Source organism: Podarcis pityusensis (assembly GCF_964106645.2).
Source record: "Podarcis pityusensis genome assembly, chromosome: 5".
In the NCBI taxonomy this organism is placed as follows: Eukaryota; Metazoa; Chordata; class Lepidosauria; order Squamata; family Lacertidae; genus Podarcis; species Podarcis pityusensis.
The window spans coordinates 66,511,487-66,531,806 of record NC_138032.1 but is presented as its reverse complement, the minus strand read 5'-3'; the positions used below and the strand labels follow the sequence as shown (position 1 = coordinate 66,531,806).

The following is a 20,320-nucleotide window of genomic DNA, read 5'->3' as shown; positions in this document are numbered from 1 at the left end:
CAAACAAATGCATTGCTTGAGGGTTTTATTTTAAAAAGGCCTCCGCTCACCAGTACTCAAGAGTACTCTTACATTTTAAAATACAGCTAAAGAATAATCCATAAAAGAAGTACACAGAAGTGACTATGTCCTGCCTGATTGTTCTTCCACCAGACAATATAGCATCTACAGTGTTACCTCGGGTTACATACACTTCAGGTTACAGACACTTCAGGTTACAGACTCTGCTAACCCAGAAATAGTCCCTTGGGTTAAGAACTTTTCTTCAGGATGAGAACAGAAATCGCGCAGCGGCGGCGCGGCAGGCCCCATTAGCTAAAGTGGTTAAGAACAGTTTCAGGTTAAGAACGGACCTCTGGAACGAATTACGGTAAGTACTTAACCCAAGTTACCACTGTATATCAACATTATTAAGTGCCAAGATCCTCTTGTAAGACCTGCTAAATATGGTGCTATTAACTACTACTACTACTACTACTATTATTATTATTATTATTATTATTTAATAATAATAATAATAATAATAATAATAATAATAAACAACTGCATTTTACTTTTCTGTACTCATGCACACAAAGCAGCTCACAACATAAAAATAGAAATGTTATTATTTGTTTCATTCATATGTTGTTGTTTTTTAAAAGACCCTTTTGTTCAGTCTCGTCAAAAGAGAGAGAGAGAAAGAGATACCACCCTTCATCCATAGATGTCGGGCTGGGTCACAATATAAGAATACAATATAAAAACATAAACTACGTAATAATCACAAGAACAAAAAAACACAAACCAATAACCCCCCCCCCACAAAAAAAAAACATTTAAAAGATGTATAGCATAGTAATCAGTCAAAGACATTCCACAATTTGGGAGCCACTGCAGACAAAGCCCTTCTCATGTTGCCACCCTCTGATCTCTCATGGGGAAGAGTTTTGCCGTAACGTTTCCACATGGGCTTGTGCTAGGCAGAAGGGTAAGACAGGAGGTCATTTCTACTCCCTGCTATTTTTCTGAACTAGTACATTTTCCTAGGATGCCTGCCCATGCCATACCCACTTTAAAAACATACATGTCTGTGGTCCATTTGTACAGATTGAGAATAAATTCTCTTCCGTACATACAAAAAGAAGGAAGTTTATTTACTAAGGATGAAAACCAGACATCTCTGCACATATGAGGATCTGTGCATGAACTAAATAAATAACCGCTATGAAGTGGCTGAAATAAGTGTGCCAAGAATTCTTAAGAACAATAATTGCAGAGAGTGATTGTAACTTTGTACTCACATAAAACAGCATAAAGCTCATCTCTTGTAGTCACTTCTCATATTTCTTATTAAAATCCCTCCCCCCACAGCCCCCATCCACGAAGCATGCAGGATGTTTCCCAAATGTTGTTGTTAATCCCATACAATGTAACTGTGGATGATCTCATTAATGACTAATCTTTCTGAATAAAGTTAATCTCTTTAAGTCAATGATATCTTGCTTCACAGGTTAATTATGTGTTACGAAAAGTCCTTCTTTTTAACCATTTTAAATAGGGCACCTTTCAGTTTCTCTAGATGCCTTCTTGTGTTTATCTTATGGTGTGTGTTTTTTTAAAAATGACTGCCCCAATTCATCTTTCTGTACATTATTTTGTATGTTACAATGTTGTCCTTTATAACCGGGCTTCCAACTGTTCTCACTGTCCATTTATGCAACCTGAGAATTACACAACCACAAAAATGAAAGGACAGTTTAGCCTGCAGTTCATCATGTCACACAGAATCAGTGGGAACTTCCAAGGTGAACTGTGTTAAAGATGCTTGCAGGCCATTTGGTTACATGTGTTCAGATAGCTTATGATAAAAGGCAGAAAAGCAAAAGCAATCCCCCAAGATCATGACTTTTGTTTTCCCTCAAGTTTACAACTAGACATGGGGAGAAGGGTATCCTTCATGAGTCCAACCAAGGTCTTCTCAGCCGTACACAATATAATAATAATAATAACAATAATAATAATAATAATAATAATATCAGGGCACCTAACCCTTATCACACCAATGGCCACATTGACTGCTGGCTAATCTTCCAAATAATGCCAGTGATGTGCATTTTAAAGTGAAAACTGACATAGCCAGTTTATGGAAAGACACACAGGAAGACATAATAGTGTCCCCTCTTTCCTCTGCCAATCCACGCCAATCAATAGAGGAGTGAAGATCAACTTCTGTAGAGCAGAGAGAGAGATTTTCCTTCCTATTACACACTGGCCTGGATGGAAAGGTTCCTGGATGGGGAGAAAGATATCCCTGTCCAGTGCTTTGCTTTCAAAAATGTTTCTCCTTCCCTTTGAAAGCCATCACTCATGGAGCTCAGGCGACAGAAGGAGCAGCACAAATTTTACTTGTGAGACATTAAAAGCATTTTGTTGGGCCTGATCAACATACTCTTCCACACCCTGGAAAAAGGCAATAGTTCCTGACTTGCAGCAGCTTTTCTTTCTCTTCCCATACTTCACAAAACGTATTTTCTTTCTTCTAACAATCCAATTCATAAAAGTTTATTCTTTCATTGTTACTGCTACTGATTAAAGTATTCTGTTGAATAATCATAATCATCAAACCCATTGAACCTGAATAGAAACACTTGCTGCAAGTAGTTGTGAGGCTGAGAGATTATTTATCTTTACTGTACAGAATATGAAGATCTTATTGCATAAATGAAATTTGATATTTCTGTTGCAAAGACAGCTTACTAACTTATTGATAAGATTTATTATGCATTTTCAAAAATATTCTTAAATATATTTACCTTAATTAACTTAACATGCTTGCTGTTATATACAGTTTCTATAGTAAAGTTTCTACCACACTGAATGATTCCCCCCCCCCCCGTAAAATATGGTGTGGGAGCACACACTTCATTGGAAAGGCATGCAAGCAAATGCTTTTGAAGCAGCCTAAACTCTCAGCCTGCTTCTAGAAATCTGCAAGGCTGTTTCATATTCCCGTGCTAACTTTTTCCATATCAAAGTGAAAGTGGAGAGAGTCTCTGGGAAAACAGTCCCCCATCCCATTTTAGCAAATGGTACTATGTCAATTTTTTTCTGAGTGGTTCAGTCTCTTCCTTATTATTATTTCAAAGCTATGTAATGAATAAGGAGCTCTCTGTATGACTTCTACATCCTACCAAAACTGTTTATATGCATAAGGGCTTCAATTACATGTCAAAATATGCTGTCACTTTTTGTACCAAATCTCAGGCACTACTGCAGGAACTGTATAACTACTCCTTTGATTTCATGCATAATTTATGCTGATTTTCTTTTCTTGCAAGCTTCTCACACTACATTAACAAAAAGCTGACGGCTTTAAATCATAAGACTTTTTTTAAAAAAAAATTACTTGTGTTGCAAGAAAAGGAACAGAGACACATTTTTAGATATCATTTAACAGTACTAACGAAACATTGTTTTGTTCCATGCTAGTAAAAATAAATAAAATAAAAATATCCATTGCTGTGAATCTAAACTACTACAAAAATAGCACAGCATATTCCAACCACCAGAGCCAGCTCCTAAGAACATAAGACGAGCCCTACTGGATCACACAAAGACCCATCTAGCCCAGCATCCCATTCTCAATGTGGCCACTAGATGCCTACAGGAAGTTTGCAACTGGTAATGGATACTCATCCAATGTCTATTGTTGTAGCTTTTTTCATGGTCATCAGCTCATGTTCAGCCAAAGGCCATTTGAATCCTCCCCTCTCAGTACTATTATCTGTTCGTGGATATTATACCTGGCTGCAGAAGAGTGAGGCCCACTTCATCAGACTGAGGAGTTCAGTTGACATTTTGTTTATCCTCTCCCAGCAGTAGCAGCCATTCCACCTGACCATTAATCCTTAATGTAATGTTTCTGAATTTGCTGGGTTTTCCTGTTCCCACCCCATCCTGTCATTCTTTTGAATTATGCTGAATCATGGGACACAAACCAGAACAAACCATAGACCAACCAAAGGCAGACATACTGTATTTTTCCATGTATAAGACTAGGTTTTATCCCTTAAAAATAAAGTCAAAAATTAGGGGGCATCTTATACATGAATACATCTCCCCCCTGTATTCATACATTCGTTGGCATGCAAGTGTGGGAATTCTCAATACTCATCAGCTGGGAATCAGATAGAGGGGCACAACAAACAGTGATCCCATCTTTCACCAGATGATTGCTGCTGGCAGTTATGCTTCCCATAGCCTGACTAACAGCTGTTTGGTAAGGAGGGAAGAGTGACTATGATGGGCAGGAAGGTGCATGGGGAAAGTTATTCATGCACACTTTCCTACCAATGTAAATTATACTCCCTGTTTAGCAGGGTACAATGGAGGGTACAGTGGTACCTCGGGTTAAGTACTTAATTCGTTCTGGAGGTCCGTTCTTAACCCAAAACTGTTCTTAACCTGAAGCACCACTTTAGCTAATGGGGCCTCCAGCTGCCGCCACGCCGCCGGAGCACAATTTCTGTTCTTATCCTGAAGCAAAGTTCTTAACCCGAGGTACTATTTTTGGGTTAGCGGAGTCTGTAACCTTAAGTGTCTGTAACCTGAAGCTTATCTAACCCGAGGTACCACTGTACATCTGAAATTCCAAATTATTTCTATGTCAGTTTGTGTCATATGATCTGTGCCATATCATCTGTGTTGATATGCAGCAGCAACACATTGCTATTTTATGAAACACTCTGCTTCGTCTCTGGTGTCCTATCTACTAAACAAAATTTGAGCTGAACTATGTACAGATTATGCACATAGATTATGCACGCAGTTTCTGCAATGCGGACAGAGAAAACAATCCTATCAACATCAGCATTAAGTTTGTTGCTATTAATTACAAGATTCCATTTCCCTGTTCCGAAGTAAATTTGGGAGCCAGGCTCCTCCCTCTATCAGCAGTCACTTGGCAGTAGCCATCACATCAGGCTACAGAAGAGGAAAGAGAAAGGATACTCTGTTGGAGCCCCTAAAAAACAAGCAACTTTTGCTTCCTATTCTCTGAACGTTTTCACCCAAGCTGCTCATTAGAAGAACTTGCAACTAAGAATGTGCACAGGAGTTTCCTTACATTCCTTCTCAACCCATTTTCCTTTTTGTGTCATGCCTTTTTAGATTAGAAGCCCAATGTCAAGGGCTGCCTCTTTTTTGTGATCTGTAAAGCACCTTGAGGACTTTTTCTGACTGAAGAGCAGGATTAATAAATATTTAAATAAAGTAAATAAACAAAATCCATTATCTACCCTTGCTGACCCTGATCCTACTTCAGTGAGTGAAAATTATTTGTGAGGAAGGTGATTATGAACTGAAAGACAACCAGAGAAGATGTTGAGCCCTGCCGGTCCTTTCCCTGCTCCACTTCACAGTCTGCCCAGACTAGTTTTTTGGGGTCTTTTATTTTAAAAAAGATCACATAGCTCAACATAACATGGAACTTCAGCTAGTCTATCCTCATTTATTTGTTCTAGCATTTTGTGAAGTAATGCAAACACCTCTAGTTTATGTATTTTCAATATAGGGATCTGATTTGCTTTAAATCATAATTTGATCTCTTCCTATGAGCATCCAGCTCTAAAATAAAATATTATTAATTACTTGCCCTCATATTTCATGCAAACTGCAATTCATGTGAAATAATATTTTAAAACTGTAAATTTATTCATATTGGCATTCATTAAAAAGCTTATAATAGGGCTATCATTTAAGTGATCAATTATATTGTTGTGGGGGAATCATGATGATTCAGTTGTTAAATATGGCACACTAATGTAGACACCTTTGGAAGAAGCGCAATAGGATAAAGATTTCTACTTCCAAAATGTGAAATAACACATTGATCCTCATTAGGAAGAAGCAACACCCACACATCTGATAGCTGTTAACCTAGTGCAGCCTTGGCGGTATTCAAATGCCTCACCATCTCTTCATAATGACCTTTGCGAATAGTTTAATTAAAAATAATGACTGAAGAAAGCTGAACATGTTTAGCAAAAGGAGGCACACAAAGAAAGCAGAACAGTGAACTACTGCTTTGCATTAAGATAACAAAATGAAGTATAACTGAGCTCTGAGCTTCAGCTGTTTATTCTGTATCTAAACTAAGCAAAGATACTGGCTCAGGTGGGGACAGTGTGGCCTTCAAGCTGTTATTGGACTACATCTCCCATCACTCCCTGACCATTGGCTATGCTTGCTGGGAATAATGGGAGGTGGAACCCAACAACAGCTGGAAGGCCACAAGAAAACCAACCAAAAATTATTGCCTTGTGGCATCAATGGCAGGAAGCGTGGTTTTGAATATCGCACAGAAATTTATTTCATGGACTTTACAGTAAACATAACTACATTTCTTTGAAACGCTGTTGGAACATTGTAACAATGTTTTGGGCCGAGTATAATTGGAAAAAGGATAATTGGCTTTGGCCCTGGCGACTGTACTATACGTGTCCAGCCCAATTTTGCTTTGTTTGCTCCTCAACTTTAAAAGTCTCCTTTCTTTCACTTCTCCCTTTTCTGTGTCAGCTTCAGCATTCTAGCAGAATTTAGGAGTTGTGAGAGGTCATGGAGAATTAGCCTGATGCTTTCAAGCAGTCTCCAGAGGACATTTACTCACACCACACACACAAATCTTCCAACACTTTATTCGCTCTAGGACATGGTTGCTAAGTTACCTCCAGGTATTGCTCAGGTTCATGGGGTGTGACAGCCTCAGCTGATGCCTTACAGCAGGTGCACAGAAATGAAAACCAACCATCCCACAACTGCAAAGTCTTCGCTATCCTGAACTTTCAACTTCGTGGAAATAAATCTAATTTCTTGCAATGGGAACTAAATGGCGATGTCACTGAAGTGAAGGTATGTATGCTGGTCCACCCATGATGTGCACTTAGGCGGGTAGTGACCCTATGGGAACCCTGACTATCGTTGCCATCAGTGGCAGAGAAGCAGAGAGATTTCACTAGAAGCTGGGTATACTTAGGACAGTACATGACCTTGAGCTCCATGGGGGATACATGGGATAGAAATGTAATACAAGCATCACCCTCCCCACCCCCTTAGGTGCATCCAAGTCTCTGCAAAATTAATAAATAAATAGGCTGGCTTTCCCTCCTGCCTGGAAGTCGCTCAGAGCTGCTGACCAAGCAAGGGAAGGGCTACAGCACTTTCAAAACTGCCAAGTCTTGAAGTAGCCAGAGCCCTCCTGGCGCACAGAGGGAGAGGTGCCTCAGCTTGGCTTCTGACCACCTGCTGGTTCGCTCGCCTGCCTTCTGGCCAGGGCAGCACATTCACCCTCCTGAGACTGTCCACCTGCCTCTGCCTGGCGCCCCATCTGGGTGGCGCTCCATGCCCGTCTGTGGCATGTTGCAGCCAGTGTGCTTTGGGGTGGAGCCTGCACACATGCAGAGCGCCCCGATCCCCCGCTTGGGAATGAGGCACCAACTCTCTCTCTCTCCCTGACTTTGCTCATGCTTGGGCTTGGGGGGAAAGTGGAGGGGGCAGAAGGTCAACCTGCCTAGCCCAACCTCATCCCCCTGACACTCGCCTAGTCCACCTCACTCCCCCTGCCCCCCACCACTGCCTCTCCGCACACTGGGAGAGTCGCCAGCTTCCAAGTCTTCTTACTCTGGAGTCATGTTGTGCACTCCCTCTATCTCTCTCCTCCTCACATTCCCTCCTTATAAAGTGGGGTGCTCCCCACTTTATGCGATTGCACTTATCATGCAGGGGCCTGGAATGTAAGCCCTGCGTGAGTGGGGGGAAGCCTGCAATGATAACAATAAGCGAAGTACAAATGGAGCATGTGCTATCTCATTTCATGCACAAACAGCACAACCCTTATGGAAGCATGTTTGCTGTTATTGATGGCTGCTCTGACACTGCTCTGTTAGTGCATCCAATGACCATGACTAGGGGCAGTGCATGGCTATTTCATACCATTCCAGTGACAGTCATCCTTATTAGGGAGAAAGTGCAGGTTTGCATAACCTTTCAGACTTTTCTCTCTTTTTTCCAGTCCTGGTTTTTAAAAGATTTAGCACATGCTAGGCATCATAAAATACTAATGTGTATCATAATCACCAATGAGAAGTGGGAGGTCAGAAGACGATTGGGGAAAAAATCGTTGACAGGTTGAGGGGAAAGTGTTTGCCGGAATTCATGCTAATAAATGCCATGCTTCTTCACTGAGTGCTCTTATGGGGAATGTATAACCACAACAAACACATCCCGTTTATGATGTTGTTTTTTGCATGGTGTTATACAACTAATCTCTCATGCAGAAACATGACCAACACTGCCAAAAGTGTAATAACAAAACACTGCTAAAAATCAAGTGGGTTTAGGAAAATTCAGACAAGCTAATAAGACAATCATCAAAACCAAAATTATGTATTGAAATTGCAAACACTCATGGGCATAGACAATAACAATAAAGAAAAATATTGGTAGTTATGCAATATAAGTAATACAATGTAATACCTCTATGTAACTAATTTCCCTTTTAAACATAATGGGTGGAATTCACCTAATGAGCTCCATCAGCAAAAGCCCTGCAAAGAACAATCACCCTCTCCTCCCCCACGTTCCCCCTGCCCACATACAGAGGGAGTAGAGGGGGAATAGTTCTGTAAGCTGAAATGCTTGCACACAGTGGCGGAGCTTCATGCTCCGGCACCGGGAGGGCGTGGGCAGAGAGCAGGCGGAGGCGGGGCTGGCGCATGTCCTGGGGGTGGGGCGCGCCATCTGCGGGGGTGGGGCGCCCAGCACGGGCAGGGAAGCAGCCATGATGGAACCCCACTGAGATTGCGCTGCCAGGGGCAATGTGCTCCCCCTGCCCCCCCTTTCCTCCGCCAGTGCTTGCACACACTGAAAATACATCATAACGCAACAGTGAATTCCACTCAGTGTGTTCTCTTGGATGCATAACCATCCCTTGCACCATTGTTCACAGAAAAGTAAAGTAAATCATTTAGTAAAGCAGTAGAACATGTTACTGCAAATGAAGAAACAAGGATAACACAAGATTCCTAAGAAGATAAGAAAAGTCTGCTGGATCAGACCAGTGAACCGTCTAGTCCAGAATCCTCACAGAGCTTAATCACTGGCAAATTGTTGCTAGATAGTGTGCGTTGGGGAGGAGGCCTGCTTGATTGCCCCACTTTGCAGAAGAGAACTAGAGTTGATGCACTTTTGTTCCCTTTATAATATTCCATAAAACATCCAAGTTCTACCCGTATAATTTTACAGGCAATGTATCTAGTGTACACTTCAGTCTTTACTCTATATACTGGAATTATTGCACTAGAGATGCAGTTGTGGACATCATAAACATTTTAGCATGCAGAGCTTAGAATGTCTGTAAGCTGCACCTTTGGGTTTTGTAAACTCCACAGCAGCAATTAGAGTTTACATATGCTGCAAACTGCATACAGATTTCTAAAACTGTTTGAAGAAAATTCATTAGGGGCTGCAGAAAGGAGAACGTTCATCTATGCACCAATTTCTATTGCAGTTGAAAAGCAGATTGGCCCCCTCTGAATAATTGTTTCTTAAAAATAATTTGAGGTCTGATGCTGATATGTGTTGTGCAGGAAAATAAGGAAAGAGGAAGGTATGGGAGGCTGGTCCACTTTGGATCACTGCTAACGGTTGACCCAGGAAGACCCTGGAATTATGGAGCTCAACATTTCATGAAGCTTAAAGAACAAAAAATGTGTTTTCTACCAGATGTAGTGCAGGTAGAAGGGAGACACTTCTGGAAGTATTTCTAAGGTTCCACATAAATGTTGAAACACAAAATATGTCAACTAATTAAATATATGCTCCTGTGTGTGGTAAATGAGTACAGAATAAGCAGTATATTCTGCAGGTAGTCATGAATCAGTAAGCTCTAGTGAAAATGTATATTACCAGTGAAAACAAGCATTTGATGTTGCTACCATCACATCACTCTAGTTGCCATTATCCATTACTTTGTTTAATTTCTTTATAATTTCATTTTCAGTACGCAGATACACCTAGACTGGTTAAGCCAGATAAATTCCAGAAGCCTGAAAGCATTCTCTGCATTATCACATCTGGTGACCATCAACAGACTGGGCTGTACTTCCCAGTAACAGCTAGCTGACGTTGCAGGGACCTTACAACTCTATGGGAGCCAATAGTACTGTGGCACATGAATTCTTACAATCCAGGTTAGCACTAATTCTCAACCTTTTTAAGGTTCTCTATTTATTGTAAGAGCTCTGTAGAAATTGGACCCCATTTATATCTATATATTGACCCAGTCTGCCAAACCATGGCTTAGTGTGAATGGGAAGCTTTGTAGATTTCCAGAGATAAGGTAGCAGCTGCTTTATTCCTTCTGCCCTCTTGCCACTACTGCACAACTGTGAGGTAAGCCATGGATTGGCTTAACATTACATTGTCCAAAACCAGGCTCCTGGTTTATCTCACTCTAGACCAACCATGGTCCATCTGTATTAATTTACAAAGCCCTGTACCTTAGGAACAGCCAAAACCCTTATATCCCAGCTCAGTCATCAAGATATGTCATTGGCTAGCTCTGGAGTTGGAAAGGCTCATCGGACAACAAGAACCCAAGTCTTTAGTGTCATTGGCCTAGTCTTGTGGAATGCTCTGCCACTAGAGATTCAGCTGGTGCCTTCTGTTTCAGCTTTTAACAACACCTGCTGAAAGCACTTCTGTGCCAACAGTCCTATGGAGAAAATTATGCAGTCCTCTTTTCATAATAGCTGATGGCTCTTGACTTTAAGCATTTACATTGTTTTTATTATATGTTGATATTGTTGTAAATTGCTTTGATTTTTTGGTACACAAGTATTTTTTAATAAATAAATAATACGAGAATTTCATTTTGAAAAGTACTTCCGTTTCACATAAAATTAAGATGTGCCCATGCCCATGAATTTTAACACATCCAGATGCTGGAAGCAGCTCATTTACAAAATAAAGTAGTTGCTATTTCACCTAGGATGATGCTGCATAATTGTGTCAAGTGATAAGTGTTCCCAAAAGTGTAACACGAACTGAGGGCAACACTTGCAGGGGAGAATCACTAGGTGGGAGGAAGAGGTGCATAACCCTCCAGCACCCACTGATTCTTCTCTGCAAAAGTCCCATCCCTGAGACCATTTCCCCCCTAGCTGCACTTATTTCTAGTCTCAGAGACTGCCAGGATGAGGGAAGGTAATAAAAATGTCATGGAGACTTTTGTAGCGGGAGGATTAAGCACTCTTAATTGAACCTGAAGTTCTCCTCTGCCAGTGTCACTTAAATATCAATATAATACTAACATTTTGAGAAACGCCATTATTTCCCGGTAATGTACATTTTTGTTCTCATATATTATGCCAATGGAAATTTTGAAGTTATTGCTTCCTATATGAAACTGCAACATAAAATTTGTTAGTACTGCTTCCTACACAGTATGGAAAAATTGCAATCATAACCACCACACTTACCTGGGAGTAAACCCTATTTAATTTGATAGGACTTAAATCTGAGTAGACATAGTTAGGATTGAGCTACCAAGTTCAGGGACCTCTCTCAGTCACCAATTTATAATGTACAACATTGTTCTAGTCAAGCATGCATTCCCAAAGCTGAAAGAAAAACAAAACTGCTCTTCGACAAAAGGGCTTAGCCTTAAAAGGATAGGAAAACAAACTTACGACAGCAGCTTTTTTAAAAAAAAGTGATTTAAGAGTAGCATTAAGGTTTTGGAATAAAATTACATTTCAAAGCATAATTTGTAACTTTGAGGCTCCTTTTATTTATTTAAGCAACCAAAACAAGGAAGGGCATGATTGACACAGGCAAAGTTAAACATTGTTTCATAGATTTCAACAGGTGAGTAAGTATGTGCTTAAATTTCTGTCATTGAAAACATTTAACTAAAAATGCTTCAACCCGGGCTGGACCATTTTACCCAGAAAATCAATATACTACACAATATTGTAATAATAGGTCCATTTTTTTCACACCAAACCAGAAAGCTAGAGACTTATAGGAGATGCACTGAGCCCCGTAAAAACTCTACAATCCAACCCCTAGCAAGCAGCCTTAAATATCTTGGAAATCCATGGTATTAGGTTGTGACCAGAAAATATATCAATTTGCCTGGGTTGTTTACTGGTGCAAAAAACCCCCACAAACATGAACAAAAATCTGCCAAATTAGACCCTTTGATAATGACAAATAAAACATGTATAAATGCAGTGCCAACAACTGCACCACCAGCTGTTTTTCAAAGGTGTTGAAAACACAAGGAGAAAACTCAGTCAGTTCTCAGAAGCCTGTCATATTCTCTGAAATTAAATTGTTATACAGGAAACAGATAGATTATTAAACCTATCTTGGGCCCTTGAGACTGTAAAGCTCTTCAGTTCCTCCTTTCAGAACATCTGACAGTGCTGTAGCAACATGATAAAACTTCTTACATCATGTAATACAAATTAAGGATAAGAACAATATTTTGCAATTAAGTGATACTTATGATGCATGAAGCTATCAAGGTACTTTATAATCAGCAATCTTAGTATTAAAAACACTGCACTAAGTGATAATTTTTCACTTTTCTGATCTCCTAAAATGAATGATCTACCGTATTTTTCGCCCCATAGGACGCACTTTTTCCCCTCCAAAAATGAAGGGGAAATGTGTGTGTGTGTCCTATGGGGCGAATGCAGGCTTTCGCTGAAGCCTGGAGAGCGAGAGGCATCGGTGCGCACCGACCCCTCTCGCTCTCCAGGCTTCAGGAAGCTATCCGCAAGCCTTGCAAGCCCGGCGGGAGTTCCTGCGGGCTCACAAGGCTTGCGGGTAGCAGCCTGCAGCCCGAAGCATGGGATGCCCTCGGGCGGGTGTCCGCAAGCCTTGCGCGCCCAGCGGGAGGTGCGTCCTATGGGCCGGTGCGCCCTATAGGACGAAAAATACGGTCTATGTAGTAATGACAACAGGTCATTTCAAGTTTTCAAATACAGGTCTTCAAACTTCTAGTTTTTTGACAGTCTAAAACTACAGTCACTACCTTCTTATGTTGTGTACTCCAAAGATGACAACAGGATTCCACATGTAACCAAATAGTTAAAGAGATGATAGGGTATGATAGGACTGCCATATGCCTGGATTTTTGCAGACATTACCAGGATTTCAAACGTGGAATTGAGGTCTGAGGGGGATTTCTGAAAGGCGGCACTTTGTCCTGGATCTTAGGCAAATCAATCGCATTATTTCGGCATTTTTTTTTTTAAGGAAAAAAACTTGGGGTGTCCTGGTTTTTACTTTTTGAAATATGACAACCCTAGGGTATGATCAAAGTATTAAGTCCGCTTTCCAGTTTAGAATTTCACAGAAACTGTGAATCATCCCCAGATCTGAAAACATCATGCAAACGTGATTAAAATATACATCTAGATAATACGCATAGTGAAATTTCCTAATTAGTTCTGCAATGTGTGTGCCTTTCACTCAGCTGAATATGCACAATATAGCAGTGCTCTAAACTGTTATATTAGGAAGCAATGCTCAGGTTGTGTCTGTATCAACAAAAATCTGCACTGGATTCTGCCCAGTGTAGTCCAATCCATTCACTCAATATGTACTCTAGCCCTGCACCCAAACTGCAGATAAGTGTGTTCACAACCTCTGTATAGCAGCAGGGTACCACACACCACCACATGGTTTCTCACTCAAAGTGAAAGAGACTAGATTTGCAACACTCTCACTTCAGCGGTATTGTTCAAAACAATGCACTGTAATCAGGGTGGGTTACCTGTAGCCCTAATGACCAGGAGTGGGCAGATATGGATCTACTGCAAGGTCTCTGGGTAGTTTGAAATAGACAAGGAGTTCTTAGTTGTAGTTATTTAAGAACAGCAGTAACAAGACGTGTTTCCCCTCTCACCCTAAATTATAGCACTGAAATGAAGAATCCTTGAAGGTAACAAGGAGTGGACTATGAGCTCCAGGCAGTTCTAGAACTCAAAACAAGTCCTGGGCTCAGAATTCTTTACATCTAAGTGTGTGTCTTTTGCACTAGGCTCTGGCTCATAAATCTCAGGGTTTGAGCAAAGAACAAAAAAGATCACTCAAATATGAATTCTGCCCACCCTTGCACCAGGTGGGCCAATAATCACCTGGAATGCCACAGATTTCCCAATCCTGAATTGGTGTAAGTGCAGATACACTGCACTTACTGATATAGTTAAAAATGGATTCTAGTATTAAAGTACCATACTGGGTATGAAAGCAACATGCAATGAGTGGAAACGCTTTATAAGAGTAGCCTCCTCTAGCCACTATGGAATGTTCCATGTAATATAGCGATAGTCCCTCTGGAAGCAGCTAAGAGGGAAAACATATATATATATATATATATGAATGAAACAGCTGTACGACATACCTTCCATGACATATACCAGTGAACCGACATCTCCCTCTTTGATAATGCAACTGTCCTTGCCATATTCCACTGGATACATACAATCCACAATCTCCTGGATCTGTGACAGTTCTAGATTCTTCATGAAGTCATTGTCAAGAATAGCTTCCTTTATTAGATCCTTTGACCTAGGGAGAGAAAGGAAAGATATGTCAAAATGTGCTAATCAACTCCCAAAAGCAGCATGTGTGAATGTCATTGTGTGATGTGAAATATTTTTTTAAAAAAAACTTCTTACTTTTCAGTTTGGGAAAATACTTATAACAAACAATTCACATACCATACACACCCACCCACCCACCCACCCACACCATTGCATGCATATACAATACAACTTATTCACAAAATCTAAATCTAGAAGCATGGGAGTGGGGGTGGGAAGTGGGGTGCTGAACACCTGTATGTTCAGAATTTGTTTTTAAGATTGACCTTTCCTGTTTATGAACCACAAGAGGAGGATAGTTATGCAAATACTGTCACTACTTGGTCTATGCTTAGCACCCATTGACACAGAATGTACATAAACTGGGGACTTGTTAATTGTTCTCTCTTAGTCAAAAATACAAAAAACTGCAATCATGTTGTGGGAATAAAGCAGTCAAAATTCAGACATCTCCGCAAGAAAAACTACCATATTTTTTGCTCTATAAGACTCCCCTTTTCCCTCCTAAAAAGTAAGGGGAAATGTGCGTGCGTCTTATGGAGTGAATGCAGGCTGCGCAGCTATCCCAGATGCCAGAACAGCAAGAGGGATTGCTGCTTTCACTGTGCAGCGATCCCTCTTGCTAATTCTGGCTTCTGAGATTCAGAATATTTTTTTTCTTGTTTTCCTCCTCCAAAAACTAGGTGCGTCTTGTGGTCTGGTGCATCTTATATAGCGAAAAATACAGAATGTTGTTATGAACAACAATAACTTCATGTACTAACTCCCACCAACTTTACCTCAGCAGTTCCCCCAGCTTCAAATACCAAAAATTATAGAGGTATCTTAGTTACATAAAAACTTCTTTAAAAGTTTGAGGTCGTCTGGTTTTAATGAAAGAAATATAGAGTAACCACATAGCTTTTCGTAATTATATTTTTCAATAACCGTTAAAAGGACCATGTTCTTCCCAGTGGTACTTGTAATAGTTCTGTAATTTTTGAATAACCTTTTCAAAAATCCCCATAGTTCAGTATCTCAACAATGCAGGTAGGACCAATCCCTTTGTTTTTTCATAATGTTTTACAAAGCTTTTAATGAAGCATCAGCATAAGACTTGAAGAATTATCTACTACTCTGAATCACTCAAGCACAAATGTTAACTGTGCTCTAGTCATCATAATTTACATATTGAATTTCCCCCAGTATGTCTATCAAATCTATCTTTATCCATCTGATAATACAATGAACAACATAAAGATTACAGACAATAATTGTTTAAAAGCTTCTTAAGGGATTTTGTGCAAATGAGCATCTGAAAATTATAAATGTGAACAAACAGGGGCTTAAAGAACATAATTTATAAATGGTAACATTCAAAAGATAAATATCATACATCCATGTGTATTTGTGAGATTCTTGGTTAATTTTGTTTACCAAATCCTGCCTTTAGTTATTATTTAAATATATGCCAAATAAATATTTTATGGTCTCAAGGTAGCTTCAACATTAAGGGAGAGCATGTGGGTGACTGTGGGTGCATGCAAATAGCACTTCACATACAATGTGCGGAGCAGAAACATCTGCTGTTTCATAGATTCTCCAACCAACCAGGGGAGAGAAGGTTGGCTGGTTTAATTGCTTAGAGAACTATGTTTTGAAGGTTGTTTCCCCCCCTCTCAGTTTTTTTCCCAAAAATTTATACAGAGGTAGGAAACTTGTGGCTCTCCTGGTGTTGCTGGGGAGTACAAGGTAGTGTTATGAATTTGGGACTCTTCTAACCCCTGGATCCAGCAAAAGTTAACATATAAGCCAGGCTATCCTCCTGTGTTGAGGTGATAGCCTGGATGAGGTCCTGCTTCTCCCATAGCCATAGCCTTGGATTCCAACAGAAATCAGGTCTGTCTCTCTCTCTCTCTCTACCTTTCTAGCCTGCTGGTTTTGCTTCTGGCTTCTAGCTCACATCACTCAACACTCCAAAAATCTGGCCTTTTGTCTTTTTAACAAACAGACAGTTGAGGGAAGGAGACCCACTCGGTTTTTTCCTCTGGCACAGAGCCACTCCCTTTGTTACCTTAATGACCCATACTTATTTAACGGACCATTACAAGGCTGGCCTGGCTATTCCAGCAATTGAATCCATGCTGCATCCAGGAATTTGAAGCGGGGCTCAAGCCTACAGTCTTATTTTCTCCCCCACAAAAAAACTCATAACAATATTATACATAGCCTTCTAAATAAGGGGCACCCATCTAGGAGCAATGGTCTTCGTAATGAGTTACAATTTGTTGTTACTTCATTCATAGCACCGAGCTGATCATCAGGTCATTCAGCATAAGTAAGCTCATCCTCAAGCTTTGTATGTTCTCATGCTGTTACACTCAGACTCTCCAAGTGACCCTATTTTCCAGGGACAGTCTCGAATCTACAGAAGCCATCCTGGTTTCCGATTTGATCCTGGAATGTCCCGCTTTTCCCTAGAACATCCCTATTTTCATCAGAGAAATGTTGGAGGGTATGGAATAGGACATCCCCATGGCCTTTTTCCAGCCGGAACTCACCTGAATTCAGTTCCAGAACCTCTCAGGTGGGCACCATGTCCATTCTAAGAGAATGAGGGAGGTGCTCGTGGTGAGTTCCAGCACCTCTTTTTCTAGAAAAATAGCACTGGATGTCGCTATTTTCACCAGAAATGTTGGAGAGTATGTATGCTGCCCTATCAGATAGTCTGTTGCAACCGTATTTTAATCACCTCACCAAACTGTACACCTTGGCATTTTAACAGCACAAACTAGAAGTATTGTTCTTTTTTATATATAAAAAATACACATAATGTAATCTGTGACTCTTCCAAAAAGATATACAAGTCAGTCTTTCAATACTATCTCCTCTGCAGTGCCTCTGGGGACATCTCTGCATGCTGTCACTTTGGTTAGCTGCTGAACCAGTCTGGATCATACAGCACATGTCTGCTAGAGCTAGACATGGCCAGGAGTCTAAGTGGCATGCATAATTATATTTAATGCATCGCATAGTCTCTACCCCCCAAATTGATATGGTAGAAGCGTCTTCACAAGAACACCAAGGTAACCTATTTGAGAACAAAGCCACATTGCTCTTCTTCCATAATAACAGTCAACTTTCAATCTATAGAATATTATACAGTTGCAACATAAATGCATGTATGTTTACTCAGATGTAAGTCAGTGTTCACTGGGGCTTACTCCCAGGTAAGTGTGCATAGCTGTAGGTTATTAACATTTCTTTCCAGTATGTCCTTCAAGTTTCAACCACAATACAAAGATCTTTGTTCTTTTATTCTTTTAAAATTCATTCTTGTAACCTTTTATTGAAAGTACAGGAACTTCCTTCTCCCTGATCTTCCTTTAGTTTAGTACATCTTTCTCAAATTCTGGTCAGTAGGATTATTTGCCTTGTTAGCTGTGCAGACCGCATAAAAATTATTTTCAGTTATCTCCGCTAGCTATTCTTCTGTCTTTGATCAAATACAAACTGTTTTCCAGTTCTGTATACCTTGACCCACTGTGACCTTTGACTGACATCTCTGGCTCAGTTCAGACATGATGGCAAACTAGTACGATTTGGCACTATGCTAAAGAGCTTGGAATTAGGCATGTGTTCAAAGATTCTCTCTTATCTTCCCCCTTGCACACGGAAATTCCTCCCAAACTTGCAAATTATGGTTTGTGCTAGCCCTGCAAGCTGGGATTTTAGACAAAAATTGTAAACAAACAATACTTAACTGAGAATGACAACAGCGAAAGGTTCCTGCAGTAATTGGACAACTGCACCCCGGACAAATCCCACAAGAAAATTAAATATTATGCACAGTATTTTTTTATATAAACTTGCTGCTAACATAAACTTCAAATTGAGCATTGGGGGGGATTGAAAAGCTCTGCAGAAAGAAGTGAACTGAAACACACCTAAATATTTAAAGCCACATTTCTTGCTAGTAAAATGATACAGCTTCTCAAACAATGACACTACTAGGGTTGGTCTACGGAGGGTCCTACATTCATTGAACAAAATACCGGTATATTTGCCCTTTGATTGTAATGAGACCTCTAAGCAGTTTACAAAAATGATAGTGCCACATTAATGACACAGGTCATACATAATGTGTTTTCTTTCTTCTTCATTTTAAACTTTTTCTACAATGGCTGCACCGTTGCTAGTGGAGCAAAGATCCAGAATGATATGTCCACCTTTTTTTGTATTGACCCGTGTGCCTCTGGGTCTCCTCAAACCCATTATCATCACCACTGCTCCCCAAATATTACACTGGCAGGGATTTTCATGTAAAACACAAACAAATGTTGTGCATTTTACTAAAAAGTTATTATATATAATGTCATATACAATGATCACACTGCAAAATATGTAGGTGTAGACAAGTGCTTTGTAGAACGGCTGCAATTATACTGTTTCTTTGTACAACCAAGTGATATTTCTTGATAATAGCAGCATCATTAAAATGGAATCTAAACCAAATTTCCCTCAAAATTCACACCAGCAAATTCCAAGTGAAAGTGATATTTGCATCTCAAGACTTCCCTGTTAAAACGGTTTTGGAGTTGGCATCTCTCTCATACTCTCTCTCTCTCTCTCTCTCTCTCTCTCTCTCACACACACACACACACACACACATCATTTGTGAGCAACACTTCTACAACTGCCAATGCTTATAAAAGCTCCATGTGCTCACAGTTTCCATATACAGTGGTACCTCCGGTTACATACGCTTCAGGTTACAGACTCCGCTAACCCAGAAATAGTACCTGGGGTTAAGAACTTTGCTTCAGGATGAGAACAGAAATCGTGCTCCGGCGGTGTGGCAGCAGCAGGAGGCCCCATTAGCTAAAGTGGTGCTTCAGGTTAAGAACAGTTTCAGGTTAAGAACGGACCTCTGGAATGAATTAAGTACTTAACTCGAGGTACCACTGTATTGATTTCATGTAATCTCACACTTAAAACCACAATTTTATCATTTGATTCAATTTCAAAAGTTGATCATGTTTCTCCTAAGTCCCATCTTATATCGCTCAGTTCATTCATCCTACCATGTACTTTAGTCAAAAGAACAACAGCAGAAGTGTAGCAGCGGTGGAAGAATCTTTTTGCCTTACTTAGTTGTACACAGTGTTATGGCAGATAACTAATTAAAATACAACTAGTACGTGTTTTTCATCTTGGTGAGGTTTAATTCATTACAGAGACCATGAGAGCAGCTTAGCATCATTGCAAATCTTGTACATTCACATTTTTCCCAGGTACCTGCCAAACAGCAGTGATTAATTTCCTCTAGAGCATTTAATGAAATGCAGTTTACATCTTGTATAATTGAATAGTTACTTCAGATAAAAATACATTGATATTAGGGACAGTTCTGAAAGTATCTGAACCTCATATCATGCTTTATTAAAAACCAAACCCACACACTTGTGCTTAAGTTTTACATAATTTCTGTTATCTATGAAATAAGACATTTAACTCATCCTTTGCTTTGCTTTTTTGGGACAGCAAATAGCCTTTGGCTACTGTACTTTCCTTTGTTTTTGGAAACAAAAAGCCACTTCACTGAACTGAGCTAAAGGATGAGTTTATTAGAGACAATCTAAACAAGCCTACCATTTTTACTGGACACATTTCAAGGCAGG

At 40.1% G+C, this 20,320-nt stretch overlaps 1 protein-coding gene across 4 annotated transcripts in view; it reads right to left on the bottom strand.

Annotated features, from left to right (window-relative positions):
* Positions 1-20,320, bottom strand: part of PRKG1 (protein kinase cGMP-dependent 1) — a 686,067-nt gene that overhangs the window by 461,960 nt on the left and 203,787 nt on the right. For all 4 annotated transcript variants that reach the window (XM_081004551.1, XM_081004550.1, XM_081004552.1 and 1 more), the window contains one exon: positions 14,459-14,625. In XM_081004551.1, coding sequence (XP_080860677.1) covers positions 14,459-14,625 — 167 coding nt within the window. The remainder of the gene's footprint in view (positions 1-14,458; positions 14,626-20,320) is intronic.